The sequence below is a fragment of the Chaetodon trifascialis genome, chromosome 12, assembly GCF_039877785.1.
Source record: "Chaetodon trifascialis isolate fChaTrf1 chromosome 12, fChaTrf1.hap1, whole genome shotgun sequence".
NCBI classification, from domain to species: domain Eukaryota; kingdom Metazoa; phylum Chordata; class Actinopteri; order Chaetodontiformes; family Chaetodontidae; genus Chaetodon; species Chaetodon trifascialis.
In genome coordinates this window covers 27,178,473-27,191,233 of record NC_092067.1, presented here as the reverse complement: position 1 = coordinate 27,191,233, position 12,761 = coordinate 27,178,473, and the positions used below count along the sequence as shown (strand labels likewise).

The 12,761-nt window shown below is 49.0% G+C and overlaps 2 protein-coding genes across 3 annotated transcripts in view; one reads left to right on the top strand and one right to left on the bottom strand.

Annotated features, from left to right (window-relative positions):
* The window catches only part of LOC139340352 (GDP-Man:Man(3)GlcNAc(2)-PP-Dol alpha-1,2-mannosyltransferase-like), an 82,060-nt gene that overhangs the window by 53,189 nt on the left and 16,110 nt on the right, over window positions 1-12,761 (bottom strand). The gene's annotated exons all lie outside the window — the stretch shown is intronic.
* Window positions 917-11,178, top strand: itm2bb (integral membrane protein 2Bb). 2 transcript variants are annotated; one of them, XM_070976463.1, is made up of 7 exons: window positions 917-1,135; window positions 7,430-7,600; window positions 8,456-8,524; window positions 8,792-8,941; window positions 9,383-9,493; window positions 10,058-10,208; window positions 10,441-11,178. In XM_070976463.1, exons 1-7 carry the CDS (start codon window positions 1,052-1,054, stop codon window positions 10,527-10,529), a joined length of 825 nt encoding a protein of 274 aa, XP_070832564.1. In that variant the 5' UTR covers window positions 917-1,051; the 3' UTR covers window positions 10,530-11,178. The 2 variants fall into 2 exon arrangements, with proteins under 2 accessions (XP_070832564.1, XP_070832563.1); XM_070976462.1 differs by having other exon boundaries at window positions 922-1,135; window positions 7,430-7,561.

Below are 12,761 nucleotides of genomic sequence, written 5' to 3'. Positions count from 1 at the left end.
TTCATATCTCATTTGTTTAATCCATAAAAATCCATCCATCCATCCATTTTCTATACCACCTATTCTTTTCGGGGGGGGGGACTGGAGCCTATCCCAGCTGTCTACGGGCGAGAGTCCATCGGAGGGCAACACACAAGACAAACAACCATTCACGCTCACACTCACACCTACGAGTCACCAATTAACCTAATGAGCATCAGAAAGGCCCCGCCCGGGGATTGAACTGGCAACCTTCTTTCTGTGAGGCACACGCACTACCTGCTGTCCCACCGTGCCGCGCCATCCATAAAAATCGATTTTTAAAAGGTTCATCATGGGGTTTACATGCTGTCAACCAGTGGAGACTCCAGGTTAGGTAGCATTTATGCTAAGCTAAGATAACTGGCTCTGGCTACATGTTTAGCTCACACATGGGAGACTGAGACAGTCGTCTCATCTAACTTTCAGTGAAGAATCCTTTTGACTACAGTGTCAAACTATTTATTCAGTTTAAATATGTCTCAAACAAAATAATTAAGCAAAAAAGATTTATTTCAGGTGTGGACAGGTGTAGGACTGAATTAACCTATCAGAGGCCTCCAGGGTAAAATAAATGAGGTGCCAGACGACAGGTAAAATGACCAGGTGAGTCAGGCCTCTGGTAAGCGTTCCATAAATATTTACAGAATATATTTTTTCTAATGATTACCAGTAGCAGCTAATCGAAATATATAATTTACTGCTTTTTACAATGGAAGAAAATTAATATTGAGCAGAATTACTTCTCATCTGGCAACTTCATTTTACTAAAGGTAAACAATTGAGTAGTTCTTTCGCCGCGGCTCAAGCAGGAAGTTGCCAGTTTCGGCAGTTATGCTTTTATTTTGACAAACAGAAAGTGTAGTTGTATGTCTCGGTCCAGCTTAACGCCGCGTTGATCACAACAGATCAGACTTGGCCGGAGAGAAGTGCGAGTACTTTTACTTCAGAGCAAATTCTCTCTGTTTGTTTGTGCTTCACAGTTTTTCATCGTGTTTTTTCCCGCTCGGAGTTTCTCAGCGTCTTTTCCAGGATGGTTAAAGTGTCTTTTAACTCGGCTTTGGGACAGAAAGACGTGAAAAAGGACGTAGAAACGCTTCTTCCCGAGGAGGACAAAGTGAGTAAAAATGGCTAACAGCTAGCTGAAGTTAGCTCCCAGCTCGATGAAGAACACGCAGTTTGTTTGTTACCGTGCAAATCAGCTGCTGCTCGTTTTCTGTCAGATAATTAAAAACCACCAAGACTCAGTTTAAAGAAGACCCAGAAGGTGTTTAAATTCAGCTTTTTCTCTTCTGTTTTATTGTTATTTAAGCTGAGTTTGGCCACTTCCTGATGCGACGTTAATGTCGATTTGACGAAAATAAATATAAACAGTTTCATGTTCGTTTTTCTGTTTCTGCTCTCCCATGTGAACATTTCTCATGTAGTTTCTGTAGTTTTGGGTCAGTTTTTCTGTCTGATCAAAGAGTTGAAGCTCAGTGTTCAGATCAAACCCATAAAACACTTTATGGCACAAACTGAAACTTCCTGCAACCAGAAAGAGCTTCAGAGTTTCTGAATTTTTCTGTAACACCTGAACGTCACACTGAATAAATAACTGCTGATAACTAATGAACTGAATCCAGTTTAAAGCTTTAAACGTCTCATCATCTGTCCGTGGAGATGTAACTAAACACACAGCACAATAAAACCTCGATACGAAGGACTCGATATAATATTTAAAAAACAGAAACAAAGAGAAATGTCTTGAAAAATGCTCTCCATTAATCTGTTAGTGTGTACAACATTTTTTAGTATTGTTTTTTTCTCTCCTTCTTTCATAAAACGAAAAGAAAGCATGAGCAGAAACTGTCCCGAATGACTGATCCAGGGTCAGTTTCAGAGCAGAATCGATGCAGCAGCCTATCAGGTGAACATGTCCAGGATCAGTCTGTGCAATGCCAGCTTAAAGTGTGTCTTTATGTGCGGGGACTGTCCTCTCAGTGCAGCATCCATTTTTCCTGCATCATCTGTAACCACAGCGACGCCGTGACATTCGTTGTCGTTCTTCATGTTCAGCTCACAGTTCAGCCCTCAGCTCTGTGGAGTCCAGCGTGTGATTGGACGAGAGGCTGCGTCTGTCGCACTGGACCTTTCATTCCATTGGCTGCTCATGACGATCTGAGAGCAGCCGCTGAAGTCGACCGTTTGTGGTCACTGAGACGCTTCTCTGAGGCTCTGAGGCTCTGAGGCTTTGTCTCCTGGTCCAGAGCCGCTGGCACTGAGCCACTAAAGTGTGGCCTCGGTGGACTGTCCATCTTCTGTTAGAGCTCTAAACATCTCTCCACTGTCTGTTGGAGCTCTAAACATCTGTCCACCATCTGTTAGAGCTCTAAACATCTGTCCACTGTCTGTTAGAGCTCTAAACATCTGTCCACCATCTGTTAGAGCTCTAAACATCTGTCCACGGTCTGTTAGAGCTCTAAACATCTGTCCACATCTGTTAGAGCTCTAAACATCTGTCTGTCTTCTGTTGGAGCTCTAAACATCTGTCTGTCTTCTGTTAGAGCTCTAAACATCTGTCTGTCTTCTGTTAGAGCTCTAAACATCCTCATTGTCCTCCTGACAAACAAACAACCTGGACTGAAAGCATAACCTCCTCGGTGGAGGTGATGAAGTTTGGCCTTTGAGCTATTCAGTTTCTGACTTTCTGCAGATGAAGAAGAAGCTTTCTGTCATGAATTACCTTCCTGGAGGAGTCCTGGAGGAGTTTTCCAGGACTGGAAAGTTTGGGGAAGCATTAGAAACTGTAAAAAGTCACTTAAAAATGAACAGAGATCAGAGTTTTTTGGTCACCGTCGTGGTTTCTGAAGGCTGCGACCTCTCAGACGGCGCTCAGCGTGTCAGACGTGATGAAGTGATGAAGAATCTGGATGAAGAACTCGTCAGCTCAGACTGACGGAGGCCTGCAGCTGCGGAGGGTGAAGCGTCGTAAAAGCTCCACCCTGTTGTGAAAGGAGCTGCTGTCTTTGTGTTCTCTCTCGCAGGAAGTTCAGGTGAGTCTGGGCAAACAGGTTTCCACACAGTCTGAGGCTTCCTCTGTTTGTGATGCGTATCTGCGCTCGTCGTGGCTGCAGACGGTGGAGGTGGTGGAGGTGGTGGAGGTGGTTGGAGCTTAATGTTTTCCTTCTGAGGGTTGAAGTGGATGCAAACGCAGCACATTCTGTTCTTCCTCCATGATGAAAGAAGTGAAACTCTTTGTTTTCTTCTTGTGTGTTCACTGGAAAACACCAGCTCTGAGTCATGTGACCTTTGCACTGCGCGGCTGTTTATGGTACGTGATTTCTGTTTATTGATCAGTGTTCAGTCCTTCAGTCTGTCAAATGTCCCGAAGCCAAAGTTCTGCTTCAGGTTTGTGTCGACGTCAAACCTCGAGTGATTCTACGTGTCTGTTTGTGTTAATAATAATAATTGATTTGTGTTATGATTGACGGGAGGAGCAACAGATGACGTTTGACAGTGAAAGCATGAACGTCCTCCGTCACCTGCAGACGCTCTGTCCTCCTGCAGACGCTCTGTCCTCAGTTTAACATGGACGCAGGTTACAGGCGAACGTTCAGGTTGCAGGTGAGTGCTCAGGTCGTGTTGCTAGGTGACAGCGAGGTGTGTCTGGTGCTCAGTTGACCTCACCTCCTGTTTCAGTCTGAGCTGTCTTGCCTCGAGGTTTTGAGCTTTGTTACATTGTTGATGTTATTCTTTGATCATTTCCTGTTTTGAACAGTAAACTTTATTCAAACACAAAGACGAACAGGGCAGAGTGCAGAGGAGACTCTTCTTCTGCTTCACATTCAGGAAACTAAAAGGAGCTGAAGTACAAATACAGCAGTGTACTCTGAAGTACTTCATTTCAGCAGGTGGACTCAGGAAGTCAAACTCCGTCATGATGTTCATGAATGTTTGGATGAACCTGTGACGAGGCGTGTCCTCTGTCCTCTGTCCTCTGTGTCGTGGTCTCGCTGGCTTCTGCTCTCATGCAGACTCTGGTGGCTCAGAGGCAGCGCCGGGCTTTCGCGTTTTTGGTCAGTGTTCGGTCCTGGGGGGTCGGCTTGAGCTGCCGGGCGGCCTCGCAGTGTTTCTGTTGTACCTCATGTTTGATTTGATTTCCCTGCGATGAGCACCTGTGCAGGTGACGCTCAGGTACCGCCGGGCCGAGCAGCACAGAGCACCTCTGCAGGGTTTAAACCTGTTAACAGATCAGGCAGTCTTAACGCGTCCTCGTGTCCACGTGTCCTCCTGCTTCTGACTCGATGGTGGAAGCTTGTGTTTGGGGGACGTTTAGAGACCAGCTGCAGAGACACTGGACAGGTTAGTCAAAGATGAAGAGGCCGTCCCTCGTCCTCGTGTGGTCAGGTGGAGCTGCTGTTCGACTCAGATGGAGATGATTTCATCTGTGGCTGCAGACACTTTGTGCATCAGATCAGCTTCAGCTCAGTTTGCTGTCACAAACAGCAGCGAGCCGCGTCCTTCAGACCAGATCCTGATCCTGGTCTGCCTCAGAGCTGAGGCGGGGGCGCGGGGGGACCGCCTGAACAGGATTATGGTGTAATCTGTCAGACAGACTCATCGGGAGGGCCTGAGCTGCTTCCTGCAGGGCGCGGCCGCTAAAACTCAAGAAGAAGAAGAAGAGGGAAGATTAACCGTCTGATCAGACCCCCCCCCGACATTTTCAATCAGTTGATAATTGATGATTAGCATCAGCTGTGAACTCTCCTCAGAGGAACCAGAAGCTCGTTCTGTGTCTGTCCTGAAATCTGGACGTGACTCTCAGACTCCACAGGGGGGACGTGGTCTGTGGAGCTCGGGACAGGCTGGACCGTTTGATGGACGCGTCCTCTGTGGTCTCTGCGGTCCGCTGCCTCAGCGAGCTCACAGCTCAGGATGGAGTTTCATGTGGATCTGCTAACAGACTGAAACTAAACCCGGTCCTGGACGCTGATGCTCGCCCGTCTCCACAGAGACAAACACAAGCTGCTCTCAGGACGCTGCAGGCTAATCCACTTAAGACCTGAACCAGGTTTAGGATCAGGGGAGCGGAGACCGGTCACATGTCTGCACACTGAGTGTTGATGAGAGCAGGTTTGATCGGTCCTGTCAAATCAAAAGACGGAACACTGATCACGTGATGACAAGAGACGAATCACAGTGAGGGACACAGTCCAGGTGCTCTGGCTCATGTTCTGGACTGTTGGTCCCAGAAGCCCCCTCTGACCCCGCACCCACCGAGAGCCGATGATCCAGACTGTGACTCAGTCCAGGTTCCAGCTGGTCCTCAGACCGTGTGAGAGCCATGAAAAGCGGATCAGATCTGCTTCGTTCGAGTCGCTGCAGCCGCTCTGCGGCTCCACCCCTCAGAGTTCCTGATTGGACACGCTGTTCCCGCTGAGTGACAGCAGCACACCTGGTCGTGTTGACACACAGGTGTGTTAATGAGGGCGTGTGCTGAGGCGCTGCTCGTCTGCAGGCCTGTCGAAGCTTGTTGGTGGAGCTGGTTGTGAAACAGAAGACGACTGCGCTCCGTCGTCTGCTTCTGTAACGACGCTGACTCGCTCTTTGTCGGCCTTTGTGTTTGTGCTCGTGTATGTGAATGTGTGTACTAGTACTCTGTGTATTTGTACTGCTCTGTCCTTGTTTTCAGCTGCTTGGATCTGTGTGTGAGCTGATTCTGGATCAGTTTAGCTGCTCGTTTACTGCTGCTTTGTGCTGCTCTCTTTGGATCAGTTCTGTCTGTGGGGCTCTGACCTCTTGACCTTGTGTTTCATTGGAGCTGGTGTACCTGTGCCATCCCACCTGTGCCATCCCACCTGTGCCATCCCACCTGTGCCGCCCTGTGTGTGTCTGCTGGCTGCGTCACCTGCCTGACAGACACGGTTCAGGGCGTCTGAGCACTGACTCTGATCAGCAGAGAGGAGCGGAGCTGCAGCTGATGGAGGAAGCCTGCCCTCAGTGTTGGTGTCAGAGAGCAGGCTTCGCTGCCCCTCCTGCTTCCTCTTCCTCCTTATTTTTAATCTAACCAAACGCTCCTGCTTCCTCTTTCCTCAACGCTCCTCCTCCTCGCTCGGCCGACTCGCCGTCCGTCAGAACAGCGTCACGGAGTTCGGCTTTGCGCTTCACCGCCCTGAACAGAGGTGACGGCTCAGAAAACGTTGTCTGTGTGGTCGAGGCCTCAGAGCAGGAAATGCTGAGTCATGCTCCACACGGCCCTGCTCCACTGACCAATCAGAGACTGAGGCCTGAGACGCCTTAAAAGACATCAGCTGTTTGTTATTATGACTGTGGTGTTTGTTTGTTGTTATATGTGGCAAGAGGACGTTTACATGAACACCATCACCATCATCATCATCATCATCATCATCATCATCATCATCTTCATCACCACTGCGTGTGCAGAGCAGAGTGTAGATATTTCAGTCTGCAGCTTCCTGTCAGACTCTTCCTGCTTCAAGCTGTTTGTTCAACGCTCAGGAAGAGGAAGAAGAGTGTGTGTGTGTGTGTGTGTGTGTGTGTGTGTGTGTGTGTGTGTGTGTGTGTGTGTGTGTGTGTGTGTGTGTGTGTGTGTGTGTGTGATGGTGTTTCTGATGAAGACGAAGATGAAGATGTCATCTAGGAACAGATTCATGCTGAACGAAGTCTTTCAGGAAGTGAGAGTGAAAGTAAACAGTGACGGCTTTATTCTGCTGAACCTCGAAGACAAAGACAAAGACGTCAGAGGACACCGAGCAGACAACTTCGGGTTAATGAGTCCGTCTGTCCCCGTGAGAGGAAGACATGTCCAGGCCTGCCCTGAAAGATGCTGGCCAGAGTCCACCACTGATGTGTGACTGCTGATAAGCCCCAATATTTACCCACAATCCTCCTTTCCTCTAAGATCAAAATCTCAAGCTTCTGCAAGAAGCACACACACACACACACACACACACACACACACACACACACACACACACACACACACACACACACACACACACGCGCGTGCGCACAGACGCACACACACAGACGCACACACACACACGTGCGCGCGCACACACACACAGACGCACGCACACACACAGACACGCACACAGACACGCACACGCGCGCCCACACTCGCGCACACACACACTCACTGAATCTACTGGTCCTTTAAGTTTGTCTCCTTTGGATGAAGCTAACGTCTGATAGCTCCCATCAACCAGCGCTAACAGGAATCTGCTGCCATGCTAGCAGCTCCGTGATGCTAACATCAGCATGCTAACATGCTAACAGTGGCATGTAAACACACACACAGCGAATGTCTGAGTTGTGATTTCTTTCACCTCATTGGTCGGCTGATCAGGTGTTGATCATGTGATCGACGGACCAGCTGATTGATTAAACCGTCCTCTTGTGTCCCCAGGATGCCGAGGCCGCCCTGCCGGTGCGTCACCAGTCCCGGGCCTGGTGCTGGTGCATGTGCCTGGGCCTCGCCCTCATGCTGTCTGGAGTGGTGGTGGGAGGAGCTTACCTGTACCGCTACTACATCGTGGAGGTGAGCAGCCAGTCCCAACAAGGCTGGGACAGCGGAGAGGTAAATGGACCGAGGACAACGTGTCAGAGGTTCTGAAGCTCCCATCAGCTCAGGCCTCACAGTGGACAGACACAGAGACCTGTCCACCAGATTCAGTCCAGTGAAACATGAAAATCAGCTACTGATGAAGTCAGTGTCTCAGTCAGACACCGTGACGTGATTCTGTTCAGTTTGTCTTTGCAGCGTCACTCAAGTTCAGTTTACAAATGAATTCCACACGAAACACTCAAAGACAAAGACAAAGAGAAAACACGTCAGAAATCAGGTTTACCGTCACAAGCAGAAGACAACACAGTTCAACACACACAGCTGAGCCAGCAGGTTTATTAGTGGACAAATGAAGACGATCAGACACGGACGGACATGAGGTTGAATCCCGATTGTCCAGCTCTGATCTTTTATTTACTTTATTCCTTCATGTTTTTGTTGACTGTTGTTAAATTATTTCATCGTCCTGCTCAGACATGTGAGACGTGGTTAGTTTGTTTGGAGTTATTGTCTTATTATTGTTTGTGAATTGTTGTTGTTGTTGTTGACTCACTCTGTGGACTTTCAACTGAGAGAAGTATCACATGTTCAGCATGTTTCAGCCTTCACACACTGACGTGCATCCACACCTGCTGCAGTGAACCGGGTTCACCGGCTCAGGCTGGACCGGGTTCACCGGCTCAGGCTGGACCGGCTCACCGGCTCAGGCTGGACCAGGTTCACCGGCTCAGGCTGGACCAGGTTCACCGGCTCAGGCTGGACCGGGTTCACCGGCTCAGGCTGGACCGGCTCAGGCTGGACCGGGTTCACCGGCTCACGATGGTGTCCGGTCTCCTGTCTCACGTCCTGTGTTCTGGGTCTCTGCAGGAGGGCCGGGTGTTCGTGTGCGGGGTGAACTACCGTGAGGAGGACCTGATGATGCGGGAGGATGAGGAGGTACGACGATGCACAACAAGCCTTCACATGCTGCAGGGTCACAGCGGTGGACGTCACTTCAGTCGACTCACTCTGCACCATTGATACCTGATCGATTGATTGATTGATTGATGAGCGACTGAACTGGCAGTGGAGTCTGTGTCACACAGTTCCTCAGTGTTTTAACCCTAAAGCCAGTGAGCTGCTGAGGCTCCAATCAGTGCGGTGCTCTGTTATCAATGCCTGCTCATCCTGACCAGTTGATTAACTGGCTGAACTGGTTTGCAGGTGGAGGTGGAGCTGCCAAACCAGTTCCACCTGCGGCAGCTGGAGGAGAGGGTGCGGGTGCTGGAGAAGGAGCAGGTGGAGCTCATCAACATCCCCGTGCCCGACTTCGATAACGGAGACCCGGCAGACATCGTCCACGACTTCCAGCGGGTGAGACGCCTCAAAGATAACGAAGCTCCGCCCCCAGCCTGACGTGACAGACACTTCCTGTTTCTCAGATTAATCAGTGCGACACATTTCATGTAGATTATGATGAGTTCTATCTGCCCTAAAGTCTCATGTGCTGGCCACCGCCAAGAAAACGCAACACGTCCTGATGATTTTCACATTAAAAGCACATCATTAACAGGCAGGATGAAAAATTACTCTTAAACTATTTCCTTCTGGTAAATTAAAATAACATCATGCATTCATCAGTGTAGCAGGTAAACATGGGAAATGGGGAAAATTTGGAATCAAAGCCCTTTTTAATAAAAGCTCTGTTGTAAATAAAGGCAGAAATGATGAAATTCAGATTTTCACTAACAGCAGGTTCATTTTCATGAAAAAGTAAAATGCCATTCGTCTTGTTTTGTGTCTCTTCTGTCTCAGAGGTTGACCGCCTACCTGGACCTGAGTCTGAACAAGTGCTACGTCATCCCGCTTAACACCTCCATCGTCATGCCTCCCAGAGACTTCCTGGAGCTGCTCATCAACGTCAAGGTAACGGACGACAGAAAGACTTTGATTGTCTGATCACAGCGCTCTCAGGCGCTCATGAAGTCTTTGATGATCACGATGATGATGGTTGACTATACGTCAAAGCTTCATGTCTGAACCTTCAGGCTCAGGTCAGGTGTCCTCGCTCTCCTGTTCACTTAAAGGCCTGATTGCTTTGTTAGTCAGATGGGATGATGGGTACCTGTGGACAGAGCCAGGTCAGCTGTTTCCTGTCTGTAGCTAAGCTAAGCTAAGCTAACCAGCTGCTGGCTGTAGCTTGATAATTAATAGACACATGAGAGCAGCGTCCATCAAACTGTCAGAGGCTTAAAAGCTTCTGTCCCAGAACGCCTGATCAGAAAGTCTGTCAGTCTGTCTTTGGCTCTGACATCATCAGTCAGAGACGCACATTCAGAGAGAAACTTCACAAATAAAACAGGTGAAACAGGAAATAAGACCCGAGTGAAGAGAGCAGAGTGACCCATTTAAGACTCCTGAGGAGCCTGAAGGAGGCGCAGAGCTCCTCTCCTGATGCTCCGTATCTGTTGTGCTCCTCGCTCCGCCCAGGCCGGCACCTACCTGCCTCAGTCCTACCTGATCCACGAGGAGATGGTGGTGACGGAGCGCCTGGAGCACGTCGAGCAGCTCGGCTACTTCATCTACAACCTGTGCCGCGGGAAGGACACCTTCAAGCTGCAGCGCAGGGACCGGATCCTGGGTGAGCAGGCCCATTGATGACTGATGATCCATTGATTGATGATTGGAGAGTGTGTGTGTGTGTGTGTGTGTGTGTGTGTGTGTGTGTGTGTGTGTGTGTGTGTGTGTGTGTGTGTGTGTGTGTGTGTGTGTGTGTGTGTGTGTGTGTGTGTGTGTGTGTGTGTGTGTGTGTGTGTGTGCGCATGTGCGTGTGTGTCACAGTGTTTCCTGAACCCTCTCTGGTCGTCTTGCAGGCATGCAGAAGCGTGAAGCGCTGAACTGCCACAAGATTCGTCACTTCGAGAGCAAGTTTGTGGTGGAGACGCTGATCTGTGAGCCGTGAGCGAGCCGGCGGCCGGCGGCTGCTCCTCCCGCCGCTGGCGTGCAGTGAGATGTGTGTTTCTAGGCGTCACCTGTCGCCTTCTGTCCTTTCCTTCAGGTAGATGAGTGAGTGAGACGAGTGGAGCGTGAAGCTGATGATGAATGTTCGCTGATTGTGTTTTCTGTTCGGGGGTCTTCTTTTCATAAGTGATTAGCTAAACGTCAGCTGACTATGAACCATTTTAATCCAGATAACTGCAATAATAGCATGAACATGTATCGCGGTAGACGGGGAGGTGTAGTTTGCCTTTGTTTGAGCGCGGACGCGTGAGGACAGCTCTGTCCCGCTCGTCCTGCTTTATGAACCACATCAGTCGTCAGAGACTTTGTGTTTTTTGTACTTTGTCTGCTGTAGCTTTTAATAACACTCACGTGTTCTTTCTGAACTGGAAAATGATCTTAAAGTAAGCGTGTGGACTTCATTTAGCTTTAAAATGAGTCTGAAACAGGAAGCGGACGACGTCCCGGCACGCTTACGTTAAAATCTTTTTCTCAGGGTTTGTTCTGTTTTGAACGTTCATGTTTTGAATAACTCTTCTTGTATTAATTTGTGTATATAATCTCTTAAAGATATGAACAGACCAACAATAAACAAACAGAAAAAAACAAAACGCTGTCGTCTGAAGTCTTTTCACTCCGCTCGCTGTCTGTTAGCGACGTTAGCTGCAGGGACGGTCTGGGCTGTTTGTCCAGACATTCACGGTCCTCAGAGGACGATCCTGCTGAATCCAGCGACCCTCTGATGTGTCCTGGAGGTTTTCTGACTTTTCCTCTGGCGCCACCATCAGGTCAACGTGTTCATGTGTCCAACACTTCAGCCTCAGGTGGGCGTCTTCATTAGTAATGCTAACGTGCTAACATGCTGAACATGTTAGCATGCTGACGTTAGCATTTAGCTCTCAGAGCTGCTAGCTTGACTGTCGACTCTTTACAAACGTGAAATCAGCAGGAAGTCATGAAGTAAACATCAGTACTACTGGTGCAAAGTAACAGTACCTGCGCAGTCTTGAGGTACTTGTATCTTACAGTATTTCTGTTTTCTGTTACTTTGTCCAAGATTTAACCAGTGGTAATAGTACTAATACCACAGTACAGTTACAAATAAAACTTCTGCACTGGAAATAATGCTGACATTATTGAAGTACAAGTACTGCGTGCAGTAAAGTGTCTCCTGTGTCTGTTGTGCTGTTGTCTCTGAGGTCTGAGTACTCCTCTGTCACTGATTAGTACACAGTGTTAGTAGTATTACAGTAGATCTGCTGTGGTCGGCTGCTGTATTTGAACACAGCACTGTCTGTGTCATCATGTGACTGACCCCGGATCAGCTGTCACAGCCCAGCCGGCCTGTCATTCGATCGCAGTGGAAATTTGTCCCTGATTAAAGCAGCGCTCATCAGACGGACCAGGCACAGGAGGATCATGGGAAATGGCCAGGTGGTTAGCGGCGGAGTGTCACCTTGAAGGATCCAGTGCTGCGGTCATGTGACGGTGGAGGTGAGTAACTCCTGACCTGTCGCTCCATCAGCTCCTCAACACTTTATAACAGGCCAAAGACGGAGGAGACAGTTTGGACAAGACAGCAAAATAAGACAAGCAGCTCAGAGCAGATTTAAAAAGAGAAAAACAGGAAACAACGAAGGACAAAAATCCTCAAACGTTTGGCCTTTACAGACGTCCACAGAAGAGACATTTAAGGACATAAACAGCAACAAAGACATTTAGATCACTAAAGGTCAGTCAGAGACAACAGGAGGACGCCGTCCAGCAGCACGCTGTAAGAAGTGAAGGCAGGAAAAGGCTTCTTAACGATGCCTTTGGACAGTCTGTGGACGGCTGCTCATCTGTCCGGTGAAGCTGAAGAGCTGCAGAGGATGCTGGGAGGCGATGCCTCCTCCTGATTTTCTGACTTCCTGTAGCGCCACCAGCAGGTCAGAGTCTGTAGACGTTCAGCAGCTTTGCCCTCAGAGAACAGTGACGCTTCAGAAACAGGAAGTGAGCAGACTGATGGCTCTGCAGCTGCTTCACTGCGACACATCACTCCATTTCCTGTGCGGCTGCAGACTGAGAATGACATGCAGGCTGATGATCGGCATCGTCTCTGCTCTCACTGCTCTTCTTCAAGCTTCACGCTCGCCTTCATCACACCTTCGTCCTCGTTCCTTCTGCCTGAAGGTTATCCCAAGTCAAAGAGGAA